The 21767-nt window shown below is 42.2% G+C and overlaps 1 protein-coding gene across 4 annotated transcripts in view; it reads left to right on the forward strand.

The window, feature by feature from the left end:
* Positions 1-295: 295 nt before the first annotated feature.
* MTMR14 (myotubularin related protein 14) overlaps positions 296-21767 on the forward strand; it is a 97638-nt gene continuing 76166 nt past the window's right edge. The window contains exons 1-6 of one of the 4 annotated variants that reach the window (XM_042451509.1): positions 296-635; positions 4442-4590; positions 15921-16032; positions 16618-16693; positions 17475-17535; positions 19821-19943. In XM_042451509.1, the coding sequence (XP_042307443.1) occupies positions 345-635; positions 4442-4590; positions 15921-16032; positions 16618-16693; positions 17475-17535; positions 19821-19943 (812 nt within the window). In that variant the 5' untranslated portion in view covers positions 296-344. The remainder of the gene's footprint in view (positions 636-4441; positions 4591-15920; positions 16033-16617; positions 16694-17474; positions 17536-19820; positions 19944-21767) is intronic. The other 3 variants (XM_042451512.1, XM_042451511.1, XM_042451510.1) reach the window with 3 other exon arrangements.

The following is a 21767-nucleotide window of genomic DNA, read 5'->3' on the forward strand; positions in this document are numbered from 1 at the left end:
TTATTATTATCAATGATAAATATGTTTTATGCTTCTTGATAAGCTCATTTTGTCATGGCCTTTGGCTAATACAATAAACGTTAACTTGAACTATTATCAATTACAATTATAGTTTATTATTAATATTATTTATTGCTCAACAATCCCCTCAGCTTTGCTCAGAGGCTCCTGGCCCCGCCCACACAGTAGCCCCGCCCACCATCTCTCTCTCACACACACAGGCGCCCCCTCCCTCTCCTTTGGCGCATGCGCACTTCCCCATCCTTTTCCCTGCAAAGCCGGGAGGGGTTCCCTCCGGAGGGCGCTGCCTTGGGGAAGGGGTGGAAAAGCCGCGTCGCGCCCTGATGACGACATCGCCCGCCGCCTTTCCCGGAAGCGGAAGGCGCTGGGGATGGCGCTGCTGGGGAAAGCAGTGGAGGGCTCGGGCTTGCCCTGATTCGCGGCGGGCGGGGATGGCGGGCGCCCGGGGCCTCCAAGCAGCCGGCGCTGGGGAGCGGGCTTTGGCGGAGCTGCTGCTGGAGTTCTCCAGGGCCCAGTACCGCGCCAGGGATGGAGGAGGAGGAGGAGGCAGCGGTGCAGGAGGAGGAGGAGGCGGCGTCCCAGGAGGAGGAGGGGGGCCTGGCAGCAACACCAAGGTGAGCCTCAGCCTCTCTCTCTGGGTTTGTTGTTGCTTCCGGCCCTAACAACATTAGGAACCCTGTCATTGGGTTTCCTTGGCCAAGTTTCTTCTTCAGAGGCATTTTGAGGCTGAGAGAGTGTGACCTGCCCAAGGCCACTTAGTGGGTTTACATGGCTGAGCCGGGATTCGAAACCTGGTCTCAAGTCCAATTGCGGCTGTTGTGCTTTGGCCACATCATGAGAAAACAGGACTCATTAGAGAAGTCAGTAATGCTGGGAAAGGTAGAAGGTGGTGGAAAGAGAGGAAGACCAGGCGCCAGATGGCTGGACTCCATCAGGGAGGTCATGGGCCTGGATCTACAAGACCTGAGCAGATGGATGGAAAATAGGGAATCATGGAGATGCCCCACGAATCAGGGATGACTCCAGGGCAGTTAACAGCAGCTCCAGAGTCACAGTGAGAGGGGAATGGCCTTCATCCTGCCTTGGTCATCCCAGCTTTGCTGCACCAGGGAGCTGCCTCGGAGCCCCTCTCGCTATCCTTTTGCGCTGCTGCTCTTTTCTTGGTGGGGCCCCTATTGAATAACAGGCACAAGCCAACAAGGGAGGAATCTTTCCCTTGCGGTAGTGTTATTGTTGTTAGCTGCCTTCAAGTCAACCTCACTTCATGGTGACCCTGTGGATGAGAGATTTCCAAGCCCTCTTATCTCTCGTTGCTCTGCCCAGGTCCTGTAGATTCAGGTCCATGGCCTCCCTGATTGAGTCTGTCTATCTAGCATGTGGTCTTCCTCTATTTCTTTCATACTTATCTTCCCGATTCTCGTCTTTGTATGCCATGCTTTATCATGACAATGTGGTTATCCAAGTTAAGTCTTCCTTCTCTGAAATGCTTGGAACCAGATGTGTTTTTTGGAATACCTGTATTTGCCTGTAACAGAAATCCCCGTAATGAGATATTTTGGAGATGGAACCCAAGCCTATACAAGAAATTCATTTATGTTTCATAGACACTTTCTACATATATTATTTATTACATAGTCCAAAGGTACTTTTATACACAAGATTTAATTTTGTGCATCTGTTTATTTACATTGAACTATCAGAAAGCAAAGGTGTAATTATTTCAGTCACCCATGAAAAAAGTGTTATGTTTTGAAATATTTCAGGGTTGTGGACGTGGGAAACTTAACCTGTAGTTAAAGGCTGAGACCATCAGAGGGAATGGAGGGGATTGCAGCCACATACATCCACCTTGTGCTTAGAAACCCTTATTAGAGTTGTCAGCATGAAAATTGGAAAGGCTTCCTGTAGCTATCATGGTTGTTTACAAGAAGGGGTTTCAGCAGGTGCTGCTTTGTTATCTGATGGCCTGACAAGCAACACCTGTTGAAATTCCTTTTTATGCAGCCATTAAAAGTACAAGAGCCCTCTCCAATTGTCACTCTAGCAACCCAAACCCAGACTTCCAGCTGAGAATCTAAGCAGGGTTTTGTGTTTCATTAATTGACTTACAGAGGGGAGAGCATGCTGTTAGTCTGTTGTCCTGAAACACATGTATACACCCAACAAAAAGAGGCCTGTGGCATCAATGATACATCGCATACACTTTTGAAGACCAGAGTTTGCATTATCAAACGAGCAAAATCTTTTCCTTCGTTGGTGTATAGATTTTGATTGTTGCGAGCGACTTCATCAGTCAGCTTTTGCACAAATAAAGGAATAAAGAATAAGAGTGACATCCCTGTTTTCAGCGCTACCGATTACTGCTACTTCTGCAAAACTCCTGTCTTATTCTGGGGCAGTTTTTAAAAAGCTTGTTCTTGTTTTGTACTTGACTGCCAGAGTAGGAACACCAGGGAAGAATAGGGAAGTGGGTTTCAGATGAGAGGAAGATACATTATTCTGTAAAGAAATAGATATTTTCCTCTAATGTGGTCAGAAATACCCAATGAAGACATCCTAGTTCATGGGAAAATTCCAGATGTATCATCTGAGCATCTGCACTGCATAATTAATGCAGTTTGACACTGCTTTAATTGCTATGGCCCAATGCTATGGAATTTTAGGATTTGGAGTTTTGTGTGATATTTAGCTTTCTCAGTTGGAGGGCACAACGAACTACATTGATTCCATAACATTGAGCCATGACATTTAGAGCGGTGTCACACTGCATTATTTCTGCAGTGCAGACTGGACCTTATGGAGACTGTATAGGATAATAATAATAATAATAATAATAATAATAATAATAATAATAATAATAATAATAATATTAATAATAACTTTATTTTTAGCCCACCTTTCCGGAGATCAAGGATAACGTAATGCTAATGGTAAACACTTCTGGTTATATATCTTTCTTGTACAAAGATTACCAAACAATCAGTATTCAAGAGACGTAGAGCAGAAAATTTTCCAATGCTATATTTTTCCATGGTTTTTATTTTCACAGCATGTCTGTCAGTTTGTGTTTGTATTTAGTCCTAGTTTTCTGGGTTGTTGTACTGTAACCAATCCATGTTAGAAAGACTAAATAAGTGACCAGAAGTTCTAATTATTTCTATAAGGATACAGGCACTGGCAAACCTGCAAAACCCTGAACACACTGCAAAGCTTGTTTCATTTTCACAGTTTGACACTTCTTTAATTGCCATGACTCAGTGCTATGGAATTCTGGGGACTGTAGTTCATTGTGGCACCAGAGCGCTCTGACAGAGAAAGCTAAATATAACACAAAACTCCAGTTCTCAGATTTCCATAGCTTTGAGCCATGGCAGTTAAACTGGTGTCAACCTGGATTATTTCTGCAGTACGGATGCAACCTGAGTGAAGCTGAAGGTACTCTCGGCAAAAGAAAGTTAAACAGCTGATATAAGATATATCAAAAGCAATACTCCTTATGTTTGTGAACTTTTAAAAAGTGTTCTTTCAGGTTTAGTCATTTTTCTTAAATATAAAGGAGGTATATACTATTTACTTTACACTTCTACAAATACCACAATAAACTAATTTCCACATAAAAGTTTTGAATGTGTTTGAATATATTTCCACCAAATATGCTAGATCAGATGACATTTAAAGCCCTGGAAAATGTTCCACTTCTGCTTTTCCTGGAAAACCCATATGACTGCAGTATTCTGATTGATAGCATTTTAAATGTGTGCTAGTCTATCAAATTGTATTAATAGATAGCTATAAGTAGATGCTACTTGTGTGGAGTGTTTTGAATTTTTGACTGGCAAAATTTTCCTTTATTTCAAAAATTTCCGTTATTCTCTATAGCTACAACAACAGTAAGGGCTATTTGACAGTGGAACACACTCCTTCCTCGGAGTGTAGTGGAGTCTCCCTCCTTGGAGGTCTTTAAGCAGAGGCTGGATGGGCATCTGTTGGGGATGCTTTGACTGAGAGTTCCTGCATGGCATGGGATTGGACTGGATGGCCCTTCCAACTCTATGATTCTAAGTTTTTTGTAATGGGGAAATGTATTTTCTGTTTAATGCAAAGAGAATCTTACTTCTCTGATATTTCTTGGGATTATGTAGTACAGTCTGCCCTCCCCAATTGTGGACTTGCTATCGGCGGATTTGAGCATCAGCAGAAAACAAGCCCCAATGCTCTTAATGGCCATGCGTGCATGCGGATGCGGCAAAGTGGTCATACATGCATGCCACCTTTGAAAACTGCAGGACTTGAGGTTCTGTGGTTTTTTTCATCTGGGCGGGGGTCCAGAACGGAAACCATGTGGATAATAAGGGCCGACTGTACTTATGCAAAAGTTCTGTAATAACTGCTGTAGTAACTTTTTTCCTTACACATATAGGTAGAATGCATTGAGAAATGCTGCCTTGAGCTGTTCAGCAGGGACTATTGCTACAGCCTAATCCACAACATGAATGGTGAAATCTGCAGCCACTACCCCCGACTGATTGTCTTCTTAGAATATGAGAGCACTGATCAAGAAAGACACACGTGAGTTGTAATTGTCTTTGAGAGAATCATGTCTGTTCTCTGTTAAACCAGAGGTGTGTGCATATATGTTCCTTTGAGGGATGCTATTAGCAAGTCATCAGTTAGTTATCTTTTTCTCTCACCTGTAGGTGTCTTCGTGGCTTTTGTTGATTTATCGTGACCCCGTGAATTTCATAGAGTTTGCTTAGGCAAGAAATTTTGACAGTTTCTTCCTCTGAAATATAGCTTACAGTGCCTAAGATCTGTTGGCGATTTCCCATCCAAGTACTAACAAGAGCTGACCCTGCTGAGCTTCCAAGATCAGGCAGGATCTGGTGCCTTTAGGATCTACTAACTCTAAAATGTGAATAGTGAATAATAATAGTGAATACTGTTATGTGTGGCTATGATGTTTTCTCAAGACCAAGGCCCCATTCTCACTGGCACTTTTGTACTGGAAGAAACTGGGAAGATTCAGTCCCCCCGAATTCCTCCGGAAGCAAGTGCCCACTATAAAATACCTCAGTCGGGGTATTTAGCCCCGGAAGCCATTGCAGCTCATTAAACCAGTTTAAAAGGAAGAGTCCTCTGCTGTCAATCAAATTAATTCTGCTTTCATAAAAGGTGACGTTTCTTGCAGCCATTGGCTAAGCAGATGGGGGCTTCCCTCCTCCTTTTTAAAAAAAATCTGGCGTGCAAGGTGTGCAAATGTTGTCAAATTTAAAAACCTCCGGTGTGTGTCTTGTGTGTAGCAAAAGCATTCAGTTATCAAGTATCAATTTCCCAAATTGAAAGGGAAACATTTGTACCATTGGCATTGTAGCATTCGCATTTTAAACAAATGATTCCAGGAGCAAGAAGAAATGAAAGGGAAATGTCTCTGGCATTGCAGCATCCGCATATAACACTAATAATAATGGGTCTTAAATTCCAGGAACAAGAGGAAATGAAAGGGAAATGTCGCACAGGCATTCTAATTGTAGCATCCTCATATAACACTAATAATAATAATAATAATAATAATAATGGCGGCTCTTATAAGGTGCTGTTCCAGGAGCAAGAAGAAATGAAAGTAGCACAAGCACACACACATGCTATGTCACCCAAAAAATCATGCACATAGACTGTCAAAAATAAAAAAAGAGGCTCTTTCCTCCTGGCTTCACAGTCCGATTTCCTTTGGCAATCCTCCTCCTCCTCTTTCCTTCCGACCCTCCCTGAAGCAAAAACCACTGTCACTCTGATTCCCCTTTTTTGCAGCCTGTCACCCTGATTCCCCCTTTTTTTTGCAGCTTGTCACCCTTTGCCTCCTCTCACCCCGATTCCCCTTTTTTGCCTCCTGTCACCCTGATTACCCTTTTTTCAATCCTGAGGCTCCGTCCTCCTCCTCCTCCGAAGAGGGGAGGGAATGCGCTTCCCTCTGCCCTCCCTCTGACCTAAATCCCTCCCCTGAACTTGACCTGATCATGATCGGGGGCAAGTTCATATTTTGTGGAACCTGGGTTTTTTCAAATGAGATGGCTTTTAACCTGATTTTGAATGCCCCGGGCTAAGAGGTATTTGCCACGAAACCCTTGTGCATGCCTTGAAATGGATTGTGACAGATTCGGGGCAAATATAAACTTCATGTGCAAGAATCGATTCCTGATCCGGGGTAAAGTGTAGTCTGAATGGCCCCCAAGAGTGTTCTCTACTATGTATGTGAGCATTTTCTCCACCTCATTTTCACATGGGGCTAGGTTTGATGAAGCCACATGGAAACATATGAAGTCCATTTCCTGTACAGCATTCAAGAAGAGTAATAGTTTTTCCATTGGTCAACAGAAACACCATAATTAAGTTTTTGAGCAGTTTGATGTGGGACACATGGGCTTGCCCTGTCATACAGTAGTGTGAAGTGACCTGCTTCAGATCATGTGGGGGCAAGGTGGATAGGTGAAGACATGGTTTAGTGTCTGAATGATTCAGCAGGACTTCCATAAAAAATAGGGTGTGGTGAGGTGTTATAATTTGGATTTCGCTTCAGGTAGGACAATGTCTTGACCAGCATTGTGAACACTAAAGGGCCACCTCTCATGTCAATAACTTACCACATAATAGTGGATTATTTGTAGGCCACCATGTATACCTTATATATACACATTCACATGAGATAAGCAAATGTGCTTCTTACTGTGTATGCATGTGTCATGAAATCACCAGTGTACACTAAATTACTATTGCATAATTATGTAAAGAATTAGATCTGTTCCTTAAATAAGCCCCTGACATTAACTAGCTAAAATGATGACTTCCTGCTACTTGTGTCACACTCAGAGCTGAAAGTAAGAGGCTATGCAGACTGCCCCTAAGAGGCAGCCTACAGCCGCTTCCAGCTGCGCCAGATAGGAGCTGTGGCAACTGCATGCCGCGGCCCTGATTTGCCCTTTCCAGGACACAGAAGGGAGGCATAGTGGCTTTAACACGCTCCTTTGGCATTGCGTTGTGTAAACTTAGTGCCAGAGGAGCACCATGATGCTGCGCGCCGTATGGAGTGGTGCATGATGTCACACCATCATGGGGGCGGAGTCGGGGTGTGCATCATATGGACACCATGCCTCAACTCCACCCCCAGGCTGGCCTTAATGGCTCCTAAGTGTTTTTCTTATGAATGATAGCTTTTATTTGTTCCTGCCTAGGAGAAATTCTTACAGTGCAATCCTATGTGAGAGTAATCGTAAGTAACTACCACTGAGTTAAACAAAGCTTACTGCTAGGTAAATGGATTGCAGTTTACTTGTGATCAGGCAAGTAACTCTTCAGTAATTTCAGGCAGACTTAGCATGCATCACATTATCATGTCAATATCAGTATCTATATGCTCCCACTTATGAGAGTGATAGCTTTGTAGAAAATTAGTCAGGTGGTGTTTAACACAGGGTGCTCTGCTGCAGAGATCATTAGATCAAATTTCCTGCTCCTCCACCATTTTTTATGAAACACCTGTGCTTTGAATCTTTTTAGGGATGCTTCATACAACTTAGTTCTTGTACAGAAGTACCTTCTATATAGAAACTGCACCATACAGTATTTGGAATTATTCCTTGATAGCATACATTTACAACCCTTGTTCCATATACTCACTTATGAAATTACAGTTGGCCCTTCTTATACACGGATTTTTTATACACTGATTCAAGCATACACAGTTTGAATTTTTTTTAAAAAAAAGTATAAATTTAAAATATCAAACCTTGATATTCCATTTTTTGTAAGGGACACCATTTGCTATGCCATTATATTTAATAATTGCTATACCACGGATTTTGTTATACATGGGGGATCTTGGAACCAAACCCCAGCGTATAACAAGGGTCCACTATATGTATGGAATGAGGGCCAATTACACCTATACATCCTAATCTTACAGTGTGCTCACTGATAGCACTAAAGTTCAGCTTCCATGGAAAATCACAGTGATTCAGGTTGCTGACATTAGTGTTTCCCTGTTGAGATGTTGATAGAACACAAATCTGTCCAAGTCAGGATTTGGACCCAAGTTCCTGCTCCATTACTCAGTCCACGTAACTACCGGTACATTTTTCCAGGATTCTATCTGTGTGGACCATCTATTTTATCTGACTTCATGCTTCAAATAGTTCTCCTTGTTTTTCATATGTGTCTGGGTGAATGTCAGCTGTATGCCTTTCCCTTCCTTTTTTGCCTTCTGTGAATAAAGCGTTTGTGGATATTCCTGTACAGCAGTGCACAGCTGTGCTTCCTTTTAGTGTGTCTACAAAATGGAAGGTGCTGTTTGTATGCTTTCTATGCTTGTTTGCTTCAGCTTGGAACACAATAAGTTGCGTGGCAGGGGTGTGATGTATGCACTTTATATCAGGTAGACAGACACACTCCTGGTGTCACTTGGCTTATGTGTGAAAGGAAGATACACACACTTACAGTTCTCTGTCCCTGCTTCTGGGAAATTAGCCAGCTTCAAATAATTTTGTCCTGGCTTCTTTCCCTAAACCTCAGAGCATCCACACAACATATGCAGCACTTCCAATTTATTCCTTGAAAGTAACTAGGGACAGGATAGAGTGGAGAGAGAGCAAAGAGTACGTGACACTAAACCATAGTTTTGCATCATATCTGAACCGAGCTTATGACTTATTCCAGGGTTGGACACAATACAGTATGTGTCCATAGTTTTTTGTGGGGTTTTCGGGCTATGTGGCCATGTTCTAGAAGAGTTTATTCCTGATGTTTGGCAGCATCTGTGGCTGACATCTTCAGTCTGAAGATGCCAGCCACAGATGCTGGTGAAATGTGAGGAATAAACTCTTCTAGAACATGGCCACATAGCCCGAAAACCCCACAAAAAACTACAGTACAGTATGCTGGCTGCATGTGGCCCTTATACCCCATGTTTATGGGTCTTGAAGGCCTCCACTAGCTCCCCAAGCCCTCAAATCACCAGATGGATTTTAAAAAATGCCAGAAAATTATACAAAAAAATCCCTCAAACACACTCACACTATTCAGCCAGCATCCTGCACATTTCCAAATACCTTTATTTCTCCGTATAGTCCCTCTCCGAATGGAGATAGGAGGTGACAGGATTACACTTCTGATCAACACTTTGAGAAGGACTACAGAAGAAAATTGAGGCATTTACATTTGTGGCCTGTATATATGTGTGGTCTGTCGGCATTTTGAAAGGGCGATTGGTCCTTGACTCCTGACAGTTTCCCACCCTGTAGTATTCCAAGTCTGCCTTCTTGTAACCTAAAAAAGTTTGGTTAGCCTGTGTTGTCACAAGGCACAAGAGCTCACTTTATGTCTTCCAGGATTCTGTTGAACATTTTGAAAACTGTTATGGTTTATCTGTTGTGAAAGAAGATGGTAACATTTTAGAAAGGGAATGCTTTGGAAAGTTTTTTTTTACACATTCCCCTTTAATGCTTTGCCATCACTTTTCAGCCTTTCCCAGTTTGTGTAGAACTTAATATTATTCTCCTTGTGGTCCCTTCCAACTCTAAGATTCTATTATGAGTCTATTACGCTATTTTTTTATTCTGAATCATGTTTCTCTAGTTCAGAATGCGGCACGCTTATTACACCTTATGAATATGATCTTCAGACAGTGGTATTTTAATCCATAGCAGTGGAGCTGTAGTTGTATTTGTGTGTTGCAGAAAAAATGAAGCATCTTGTGGCACGTTAAAGACTAACAAAATTTATAAGGGGCCCGTACAGACAGGTCAAAATAAAGCTGCTTCAGGTCACTTTGGAGGTATGCTGTTTAAATGACACACACATCTTAAGAGGCCAGAAGCTGTGCCAAAGCTGTGCTCCAGTAGACACACTAATTTAAATATTTTGCAAATTCCAGCCCACTTCATCAGATGCTGCCAAATAAAACCTTCTCGTTTTTAAGTTGCACTGAGTTTCTGGCATGTCTAGTGCTTAAGTTAATATAAATTGCAATCCATTAGCTGATGTGCTACAGACTACTCATTTATCTGCCAAAGCCATTCTTGCACTTGATGTTCACTTGTGTTGTATATAATACAACATCTGTCTTTACTAACTTCAAGGTTATGTTTCCCCCCCCCCCCAAGTCTTCCTAGCTTTACAGTAGTTAAAGGTTGAAGGTGTTTATATGTGAGTAGCCTGGTGGTAAAAAGGGATGGCTTCCAGTGCTTGCTGCTTTCATCTACAGTGCCTTGTAAAATCAATATTCTCTTCTTGCCAACTGTTATAGGTCCCACTCTCTTTTCCATAACAGGGAATTTCTCAAGGAGAAGCGGCTGAAAGAATTGCTAGGATGATAATTGTTCCAGACCGACCAAGAAGGTTTTCTCTGTGTCATACTAGGGTTACTGCAGAGATGTTGGGTGAAGGTCAGTTTAGTTTGGAGTGGGAGAGAGGACTGAAGTAGGTAGGGCTCTAAGCATAAGGCATTTTACTGATTCGAGTGTGTCAAATTCAGTTTGGCTTCTTTGTTCTCCAAATCTAGATTAAGTGAACTTAAATATTGTCATGGGCATTGGCAGTCTGACAGCAGACACTTGAAACCATGATCAAACTCCTGACAGGCCTGTGATGGTAGCTTTGTCATTACTGTTCAAGAATTGCAGGCATGGCTGTTTGAATTCAGAACTGTCCAGGTTGCATAAAAATTAGCTAGTGGATTTCTGCCTTCAAAGAGTCAAATTCTCCTTCAAAGCTGACCAGTTCACTGTCTCATCTAAAATTCCTTTCTGTTACAATAAGCACAGAAGAGTGTATTGAATCCAGAGAGGATGTGGTGAATATGGGATAAGATGGACCTTTGTCTATGCTGGTTAGGGCTTATGGAACTTGCAGTGTGGTAACATTAGTAGGTCTTCATTATTCTCACCTGTAGTATTTAGGTTTCTGTGAACAAGGCTTTATAATACCACAGTGAAGAGAAAAGCTCTACATTTCTGTGTTTACAGATATATTAAATGAATCAGCATAGCCCTCTTCCAAGGCTGACCCCACCATTAGACAGCTGCCTCAGGCAGCAGATGCTGGGGGAGTGGGGGACAGCGTAATGTTAGGGGTTTAGGGCTGCTTCTGCTTTACAATCTGTTCTACATCCCCCAAATTAGCTTGCTGTCCTCAGGTGATGCCATCTTGTTGGCAGCATTGCAATAAAATTCAACTGTCAGTCTGGCTGTATTCTCTGTGTGGAATGAAAATGGTTGACATCATATTTTGGGCCAGCTGTAAACCCTGTTCTCATGTTCAGCGTGTATGTGTGTGAATTGATATAGGTATGGGGATGCATTAAGTTCTCACTATACTGTTAAAATTGGCCCTGAAGATAGGGATTGCTCCTGTTAGCTCACCGGGTAAAATAACTTCTCACTAGACTGTGTTGCCATGCTGGTTATAAAAAATGCACAGAGACCTAGAATATTCTATGGCAATGGACCTAGCTAACATTACTTGCTCATGTCTCAGATTTTAAAAATGGGAACTGCTATAACTTGATGTATTTTTCATAAGCAGGGTCTCAGGTTGCCATGACAACCTCTGGGCTTACAAAAGCTTTTAAAAGTGCCTAGGAAGTTTAATGGAATTGGTGCAAAATCATTGCACTTCAGGCACGCTTCAGGTTGATAGAATAATGGCAGTCCCCTCTGTGTCTGAGGAAGCCACAGTTGTAAGCTCAAAGTATTAGATTCTCTAGTACCAGTTAGTGCGTGTATCCCTGGGACCCCTCAACTCTTGTTTGTGGAGACAAGGTTAAAAACTGCAGATGCTTTCTGTGAAGTGCTGTGTGCCCAAGATCACCCAATGGGTTTCCATGCCCGAGCAAGGAGTCGGACCCTGTTCGCCAAGTCCAACACTCAAACCACAACAGCACACTTGCTCTCACTCTATATACCTTACATTCTGCCAAATCTGAAGGTGGTTTCTGTGCAGCAACCTATCTGTCCTTTTAGCTGTTAATTCTTTGTTTTCTCACAAAAGAATTAACAGTGAAGAGGATAGTTTGCTTCTGAGAAACCACCTGTGAATTTAGCAGACCATAGGGATGATATGTATAAACCAGCACATATCCTGAGGATATAGAGTGAGAGACAGTGTGGTGTAGTGGATTGAGTGCTGTAAGCTAGGGTTCAAATCCCTGCTTGGCCATGGAAACCCACTGGGTAATGTTGGACAAATTACACTCTTTCAACCTCAGAGGATGGAACAAACTTTGCCAAGAAAACCCCATGATAAGTTTGCCACAAGCTGGAAATGACTTGAAGACACCCAACGGATATAGAATTTTGCCAAAGGTTATATGTGTAAATAGATGGTTTTAAGGATACTCTGAGAGACTGTAGCAGTGTAGCTTATCTGCCAAAAAGCTTTATTTTAGCATGTCAAGGCAGTGTCTGTGCTATTGGAAGGTGATCTGTTTTGAAAAGGGTTGGTTGACATGGAGGTTTTGAGCCAGAAGTGGTATCTTGGAGATGGATATCTCAACTGATCTTGGTAGGGATGTTTCTAAGTTCATTTGGGGTTACAGAAGATAGTGCTTCATATTCCAGTTACTTTTTCAGTTCAGAAGTGCAGCCTATTTAAGTAGAACTAGTGTCAACTTCAGCCTCATTAAGGAAATGAGGATAAGGAGAGCACAGGTGGGGGCAAAACTTCTGATCTGACTTACAGAATAGGTTTGAAACTAGCAAGTACTAATTGGTATCCCTTGGGAATTTGCTATGCCCATCTGTCCTTTCCTCCTATCTCTGAGGCTTCAGATAGCTTCTCTCCTCCAAGCCACCCTATCTTGTTTCTCTTTCCACTTTTCTCTTCCAATTTTGCTTGTCCATTTAAGAAACTTAAGTATTTCCTGAGAGGAGATTTCAAGACTCTCTTGTGTTCTGTCATACAAGCCATGTTCAGGCAGTGATATTTCAGTTAATTAAGCAGAGGCAAGAAAGAACCTTGGGCCCATGCCCCACATATATGCAACCCCATCTCTTCTTCCTTCTCAGCATTCAGTTAAACTTAGAAGTCTTCAATTAAGCTGTCAATTGCTTTTCCCCCCATCCAAACCAGGCAACTGCCAAGTTTATAGCCCGCCAGAGTGTTTAACCAACTTCAAGACCCTTTTTAGAATCATAGAGTTGGAAGAGACCAAAAGGGCCATCCAGCCTCTCCTTAAAGATCTCCAAGGAAGAAGACTCCACCACACTCTGAGGGAGTGTGTTCCATTGTTGAACAGATCTTACTGTCAGGACGTTACTGTATTCTTAATGTTGAGATGGAATCTCTTTTCCTATAGCTTGCATCCATTGTTCCGTGTTCTAATAATAATAATAAATAATAAATTGTTTATTTGTTAACCGCTTTTCCTACGATCAAAGTGGTGTACAATATCGTTAAAAACAAACATTAAGAACAATTAAATATCCACATCTAAATACATATTAAAAAGTAAATTGAAACAAGATTAAAAACTCTAGTCTCTGGAGCAACAGAAAACAAGTTTGCTCCATCCTCAAATACTTAAACAGGGCTATCATATCACCTCTTAATCGTCTCTTTTCCATGCTAAGCATCCCCAGCTCCCTAAGTCCTCATAAGGCATAGTTTCCAGGCCCTTCACCATTTTGGTGGCCCTCGTTTGGATATGCTCCATTTTTTCAAGATCCTTTTTGAATTGTAGGGCCTAGAATTGGACATGGTATTCCAAGTGAGGTCTGACCAAGGCAGAATAGAGTGGCACTGTTACTTCCCTTGATCTAGATACAGTATTATACTCTAGTGATGCAGCCTAAAATAGCATTGACCTTTAAACATTGGTCTTGCTCTGAACTTGGAGACCGCCATTTCCAATTTTTTTGGCTTATGAAGAACCTGAGAAGGATTTGGGGCTTATGGGTGGAGTCTCTGGGGAGAAAAGACTCATTGGCACGATACAGACCGCCCCCAAAGGGGTAGCCTGCACCCGTCCCTTTTTCCACTGGATTGGGCCCAGGGCAGCCTCACTGGTAGCCTTGTGGCCCCAATCCGGCCACAACCTATTTCTGCTCCCTCCCTACTAGAATGCCAAGCTAACTGCTCATCCTGGTTTTTGATCTCATGCTTTTCATAGAGCTAATTGTAATTTGCTTTGCTTTTTCAAATGGGATGGAGCAACATTTAAATATGCTGCTGGTGTCAACATTGCTATCTTAGGCTCTGTTTGCCAGGCACATATGTCAGAATGTATTGAGAAGTTGGGGCTGAGACGGTGGTTTCTTTAGCTGGTAAGATCTGTAGGGTTTTTTCTTCTTCTTTCATTTAAGGCTTCCAAATGGCCCACCAGATTCTGCAGGAGAAACAAAAGTGTTTTATGCTGTAATGAATGGACATAAAAGCCCTGGACTGAGGTCATGCAAACATTTAGGCCAGACATCTAGATTCCAATGTTTCAACCATAATCAAAATGTTTGGAATACTTTCTTCATGTGAAACAAAAAAACAAAATCTTTGTACGAGAATTGGCTGCATTGTTGTCTATTACAGTAAAAAGTCAGTTATCCACAGGGCTTCTAGAAATATGCAAGTTCAGAAGCGAGCAGTGGGTTATAGACAATCACTTCTAGCCCCGAATTTGGAACCTGCTGCAAGAGTCAGAAAATATCTGCAATCTACCACCAGTATTCTTTTACTTAAAAGAAAGATTTCTAGACCTTGTGGCAAAATCAGAAAATAGAGCTTATGATAGATACTTAGAACTACTGTAGAGGGAAGCTTGGCTGGGAGTGCCATAAGGGGTGAGGAGCATTGCAGTGGTTTATGAATGCTATCAATATACACATCTCGGGGGGAGGGGAGCGAGGGGGATCTGTTTATAATCTTACCCACCTATATTGTTTAAGAAAAATAAAATCAGTGCCTATAGACTTGCACATAACTTGTTCTGGGGCTTTTATTACACAGTTTTAAATCCCAAGAGTGTCTGATCTCATTGAACTCATGGGATGATTAGAATTCCCTCTGTGTGTCAGCTCATTACCCTCTGTAAATAACTTGCCTGCTTATGCAGCCACCTGCTTAGTTGCTTTGAGGCTATTGATAAATGGGCAAGGTTTTTAAAACCATATGCTACAGGGCTCTTTTGAACAGTTAGATTTTACTTTTGTTTAGATGTATCATTCAAATGGCTTTTTATATTTTTTTCTTGGGAATTTTTTTTAAAAAATTAATTAATTTTAGGCAATCTGCATAGGTAGAGAGGCAGGATAAGGCAGAGTAGGCAACCTGATACCCTCCAAATGTCTTAGACAATCAATTACTATCAGACTGGCAGTGTCACACTGGCTGGGACATCTGGGAGTTGTAATCCAAAACATTTAGGGTATACTGGGTTTTAAGCTGCAATTTTGCCCTTGACATGAACAGTAATCTCCGGAATTGACTACATTCAAGGTCAGAATTGACCATATTCAAGGTCATTCAAGGTCCAAGCTACTGACCCAGCATTGTAAAACATTACATATATTTTGGCAATCTTTGTGGCCTCTAGAGGTCCCAGAAAGAGAAAATTGCCTCCTCCTGAGCAGCTGCAGTTGTCCTCCTCCACCATATGGTCTCCACTTCAGATAAAACCTTGTCAGAAAGAGGTGAGGGACAGCTTTCACAGACCCTAAGTTCACAGAATCAGTCTTTTCTCTCCTTTCCCTCTGCATAGGCTGCTAGCCTCAAAACAAACAGGAGCTTTCTGGCTGCTGTGGGCAGACTGTGCTTTGGCTGTATGCCCAGATGAGAATTTGCAGTCACTTGTAATATCTGAGCAATACCTCCCCGCCATCCTGTTGGTACACATTCAAAATAAGAAATTATTTTGTATCCAGTAGATTTGAGAGTACTGTCCAAGTTGGCAAGCTGCAAGACCTCATCCACCGAAGCAAAATGGCCAGGTGCAGGGGACGGTTTGTCTGCCCTGTTATCCTCTACAAGGGAAAGGTAAGGCTCTTTGTGTGTGCCTTGTGTCTTTCATGGCTTTCATCCTTCCTTGCTTACGGTTCTGTTGGATTTACTACTAGGTGGCTCCAGTCCATAGAAGTGGGAGGAAGGTCATTGGCCATCCTTTCTTGACATTCCAGTAGCATCTGAAGCCATCCTGTAACAGGCACACACCTCTATAGCTGGTGGCTGGGCCAGGAGATTAGCTGTCCTATGCATGCAGACTTATTTTAGCATTGCTGCAGAAGTTCTGTTCCTAAGAGTGAAATGCATGAATCAGGAAGCATCCTGCAGGGAGCAGTCTAATCCTCTTCATTAAGTGTTTGGGCATCAAAGAGCATGTTAATGAAACACACAGTTGATATTAATTTAAAAAGAATTGCAAATAGTTGAAGTGAAAGGGGTCGGGGGAAATGTAGCTGAGTGCTTAGTGTAGCAGCTGGGTAGTAATAAAACTTGACCTGTGCGCCATGCAAATATCCATCTGCAAGTCACAGTGCAAAGTTACTCATTGATTAGGGCTAGGAAAAGACCATGCTCCACTGCTTCTCTGTGTTATTATGACCATTCTTTGTATCTTTTCAGCATATATGCCGATCAGCCACCCTGGCCGGGTGGGGGGAACTTTATGGGCGCACAGGATACAATTACATTTTCTCAGGTAAGTGGGGACAAGAGAGTTTTATTCTGGTTGATAATACTAGCGGAAGGGGAAGAATCATCATTGAGAGCTGGTGTCCACAGCACACTTGAACTTGGATGTTACTTTCAAGATGGCAACCAAGCTTTTGTGCCCAATAGCAATAGCAAGTACATTTCTATACTGCTTATCAGTGCACTTAAGCGCTCCCTAAGCGGTTTACAACATGTAAGCTAATTGCCCCCAACAAGCTGTATATCATTTTGGTGACCTCGGAAGGATGCAAGCCTGAGTCAAGCTTGAGCCCTTGGTTGGTATTGAACTCGCAACCTTGCAATTTGTGAGTGAGTGGCTGCACTACAGGCATTTAACCACTGCAGCACCAGGGCTTGGCCCACAAAAGCTAATCCTGGTGAATTCTGCTGGGAGGAGAATATATTGGGAAAACTACTTTGGGCATACATTGAAAGAATTTTCTGTATGGAAAGCAGGCGCTTCTCGCTTATCCACTGGATACATTGAAATATCCAAGTGAATGGGGTTCAAGCATAGGCAGAATTCGCCTTACGTGGGGGGGGGGGGGGGCGCGGAACGGATCCTCCACATAAAGCAAGGGTCCACCGTATTATTAAACACATGGTGAGTCTGGAGCCATTATGTGTAGGAAAGCAAGCCAGGTGCTGACCAGTAGTTGTGGAACTTATCTGTTGTCATTCTGGTCGAGGAAATCAATTGCCACAAAGACCATTCCTGCTAACATGCTCTCCCCACCCCTACATCCATTTTTATCACTTTTCTGCAGGGGGCTCAGATGATGCCTGGGCAGATACAGAGGACCTGTCAGAAGAGGACTCTGCCTTCAGGTCTGTTGTCTTCTGTGTAGGTGCCTGGACAAAAAGTGCTAACAGCTTTCCTTAGAGCAGCATTTGGAATTGTGTGAACCCCCTCCACAAGGCCATTTTTTTGGCTCCTAAAGTCCCCCCCTACCCTCCTTTCCCTCCCCCCCCCTTTTTTTTTTGGTTGAAAAGAGAAACTACTGTTCCTAAAATCTCCAGTGTAACAGAAATTTCAGGAAACTTAGATTTCTAGGATTGGCAGATAAATAGGATTAGCAAGAGGACCTAGTAATTGAAAATCCATAAGTTTATTTCCAGTTGTCGACAAAGTGGAATTCAAGTTCCAAAAAGCTGAGAACCCCGAACAAGACAAAATGGCTCTTTTTATATTATTCAAGACAAAGAAGCTTCTTCAATACACCTGATTGGCTGATTACAATTTAAACATACAGAATTCTTACAATCAGAACAGAAATACATGCATACATTAAAACTGCATCATCACTCCTTACCCCCTCCTGTAGGAATTCAGTGGCTTTCCCTTCTAACCTTGCTTCTGAATGTCTACTATGTATCCTTATCTCAGTAGTTTATGTTATGTCTTTCTACTGGTGCCAGCTTCCATCTAGGTCAAGATGCACTCACTATTCCTTTGCTCTAGTAACTCCAAGCCTTTATTTCAAAAACCATCTCTCTGGCTGACAAAGGTTACTCCATCTTTCTATAGTTTTTATATTTCAACAAGGAATTTCCACCACACCAGGAGCAGCTTCTTTAATCTAGAACAGAATAAGGCCCTGTTTTAATCGATTTGTGTATTTTTGCCCCCCCCCCCCAAAAAAAAACCTCCTGAAAGTGAACTTCAAGTATTTGGGAAGAAAGTGAAAAAATTGGAAGTTGGGAGGGCATGCAACATGTCGGATGCCTAGGATGTAAAACGGACTTCTAGGCCTTCTGAAATCGTCCACTTTTTGGCATGGTAGGGAGAACAGTCAGCACTCCATATCCATGGGCTCTGCATCCACAGATTCAACCAACCACGGCTTGAAAATATATATTTTTTAAGTCTAAAAAGCAAATCTTGATTTTGCCGTTTTATATAAGTGACCCCATTTTACATATAATGGGACTTGGGCATCCATGAATTTTGATATCCACAGGGGGTCCTGGAACCAAACTCCAACAAATATCAAGGGTCCACTGTAATTTAAGAAGTGTCTTTTCTGCCAGCATTGAGTTCTGCTTCCAGCTTCACTTTTGATTATTTTCTGTTGTGACAATGTTAATGATACAGGAGTCTGGGGTGAGGAAATAGTTTAATTGTCATGTGGATGAAGTGAGAGACAGAACAATTCAACCATGTTTATTATATTGCTACGGAGGAAAGAAGATTTGGTGGCTGTGTGGTAACTAAAAGGAAGGCTCCTGTTGAAAATGTATTGAATATGAGGGAAACATGCTTTCCCTCTACTAATTTTTCTGTTTATGTGTTTTTTTATTTGAGGAATCTATAACCTTTTGATCTATAAGAAGCTAGTCAAAGTGCTTCAGGCCAAAACCTGAAAACCAATAACTGTCCTGAAATAGCACTAAAATTTCAACATTAAAAATTGTCTGTTGAAATAATGCTTTAGGGTGATTGCTGGCAATTTATAATACTGAAATCCATTTTCAGGGGCTTCTTTATTTCTTGCTTATAGGATAATATGGAATATGTCTGCATTGCAAACATTGCAGATTAAATTATTTGTCTTGTCTTATCTTTCAAGTTAATTATAAAGTGGGAGTGAAGAACCAATGACCCTCCAAATGCTGATGAACTACTGTTCCCAGCATCTCAATATTGGCCAGGCTAATACGGATTGAGGTCCAACAACATCTGGAGGGCTACAGGTTTCCCATTCCTGCTCTAAGGACTGTAACTTTGGGGAAGTGTTGGAGAACCTGTTAGGCTTCTCAACAGCATCTGCAAAACTTTCCCAGGAAAATAAGTGAATTGTGAAACAACAACATCTGAAACAATTTAAGTGTTCAGAATATGTATGCTTACCAATTCATCTGGAGCTTAATACAACTAACTTCCTGGACAACATTTCCAGATGTTTTTGTTCTTTCTGCTTTTAGGCAAATTTCAGTGAAATGACACTTCTACCATGTGTTTGTGCATGGCTGCTGTAGAGCATTTGGGCTGCTGCATTAAGGTGGGGTTTTGCTTTGGCATGTAAAACTTGCTTGTATCTTTGAGTCTCTTTGTCAGAACTTTACACTTTTCTTTCTTGGGCAAAGCCGTATAATTGTTTTCCACTTTTCAGAAATGCAGACTCTCAGCTGTTTGACAAGGTCCGTGGTCATGACATCAAATTACTGCGCTATCTGTCGGTTGCATACATCTGTGACTTGATGGTAGAAAACAAGAAAGTAAAGTTTGGCTTGAAGTAAGTACAGATAGATTTGTGGGTTTTATGTAATCTGCTTACTTGCAGCCAAGTTTCAAGTCATGTTCCGACTGTACTATTATTCTGAGAGTCAGTATAGTGTAGTGGTTACATCAGCCTTCACTAGCCTAATGTTCTCCAGATATGTTGTGGCTACAGTCCCCACTACAATTATGGGAGCTGTAGTCCAACTCAACTGGTGGATATCTGATTGGTGGAACACCTGGTTAAAATGTTGGATTTAGACCAGGGATTGCATCCACATCAAATTCCCTTTCCCATAAAGCTCACTAAGGCCCGTTCTGCACAGGCATATAGTATGTGCTCCGCGTGTACTAGGGTTAGAAAGGAGCATCACTTCCTGATGCTCCTAACCCTAATATGTGTGGAGCGCACAAAAAATGGCGGCGCCCGTTCCACACAGGTGCCACCATCTTGATGTAGCGGACGTGTTGCGTCTGCACGTCATGCAGCGCAAATGACGCCGCGAGTGCGCCATTTGCATCTCGCGACGTCATAAGCGCGCTGCAACAAGAAGCACCATTTGGAGGCTTCTTCTTGCAGCGCGGAGGAGCTGCACGGTTTGGGCGCTGGGGCTCCTCCATGCTGCAAATGACGGCAGCAGCAGACCGCCCATTTTGGGTGGTCTGTAACGCACCCAAGTAACCTAGGGAAAGTCACAGTTAGCCTAACCTACCTTCTGAAGTGCTGTGAGGACAAAGCATGAGAGAACCACACACACTTCCCTGAGCTTTGTGACAGAAGAGTGGGATACAAATGCAATGAAAAAAGTAGGCTTTTTTTTTAAGATAACCAGTTTGAACCACTCACTTGGATGTAGAAACTGGATTCCTTTTAGCAACTTTTGATAAATCTTGTGGGGTAGCACATGCCTAGGATTGATTCTTACCTTCCCACTTCTTTTTTCTGGCATGCTGCAGCTCCTTTTGAAAAGTCATCTACAAAGAGAAGAGTGAGTTGTGCCTACCCTTGTTTTTCACCTAGGTCTTGTTTATCATAGCATAGAGCACGCTGAACCATAGCTGTAGAGAACTTAGCCCTATCCTGTACATGGTACCAAACAAGGAGATAGAATTCTGAATTGTATCCCTTCAGACCACAGGCTACCTTGGAAGTTGACTTTTGTATGGTTTAATTGTATCATTTCAGTTTGTATGTTGCTTGAGTCCCAATCTTGGGGAAACGGTGGGATATAATTTAAGTTGTACATCATCACCATCATCATCATTTTTTTTTGCCTCCTGTAATTGTTTTCTGTATCCAGAGTGTGACTGATGTGAATTGAAACAGCACAGGAATACAACATTTCCCACCTACTGCAATATTATGGCTTGATTGGTTTTAATACTATGGCATAAGAACATTGCTTAGTTAAGAAGAGTATTTTGTAGAGCACTTTCAGCTTTTGGCAGGAGTTATCCAACCTAGTAACTGTTTCAGTTTCAACTTGGCTGACTTCATCAGTGAAATGTGGGTTCTTGGATTATGGCATTCTGTATCCAGTAGGGCACCATTTCTATTCTTCCTATCTTATATACCGTCTTTATTTAAAAGGCACTGCTCAGCTTGGCTAGACCATAAGAGCAATTGGGTAATATAGCAGGATGCTACTTATAATCTTTAAAAAGAACAGATGCTTGGGATAGCAGGTTTTTTTGGTCAAGATGAGTAGAGAACATTTCACCCTTCAGGCGTTTTGGCCTACCAATCTCACAGTTCCATACAGGGAGCCAAGCTGTGTAGGACTGGCAGGGCTTTTATGCTAAAATTTCTGGGAGGCCAAAGGTTTCCTGCCCTTGTGTT

This window comes from Sceloporus undulatus, chromosome 2, assembly GCF_019175285.1.
Source record: "Sceloporus undulatus isolate JIND9_A2432 ecotype Alabama chromosome 2, SceUnd_v1.1, whole genome shotgun sequence".
In the NCBI taxonomy this organism is placed as follows: Eukaryota; Metazoa; Chordata; class Lepidosauria; order Squamata; family Phrynosomatidae; genus Sceloporus; species Sceloporus undulatus.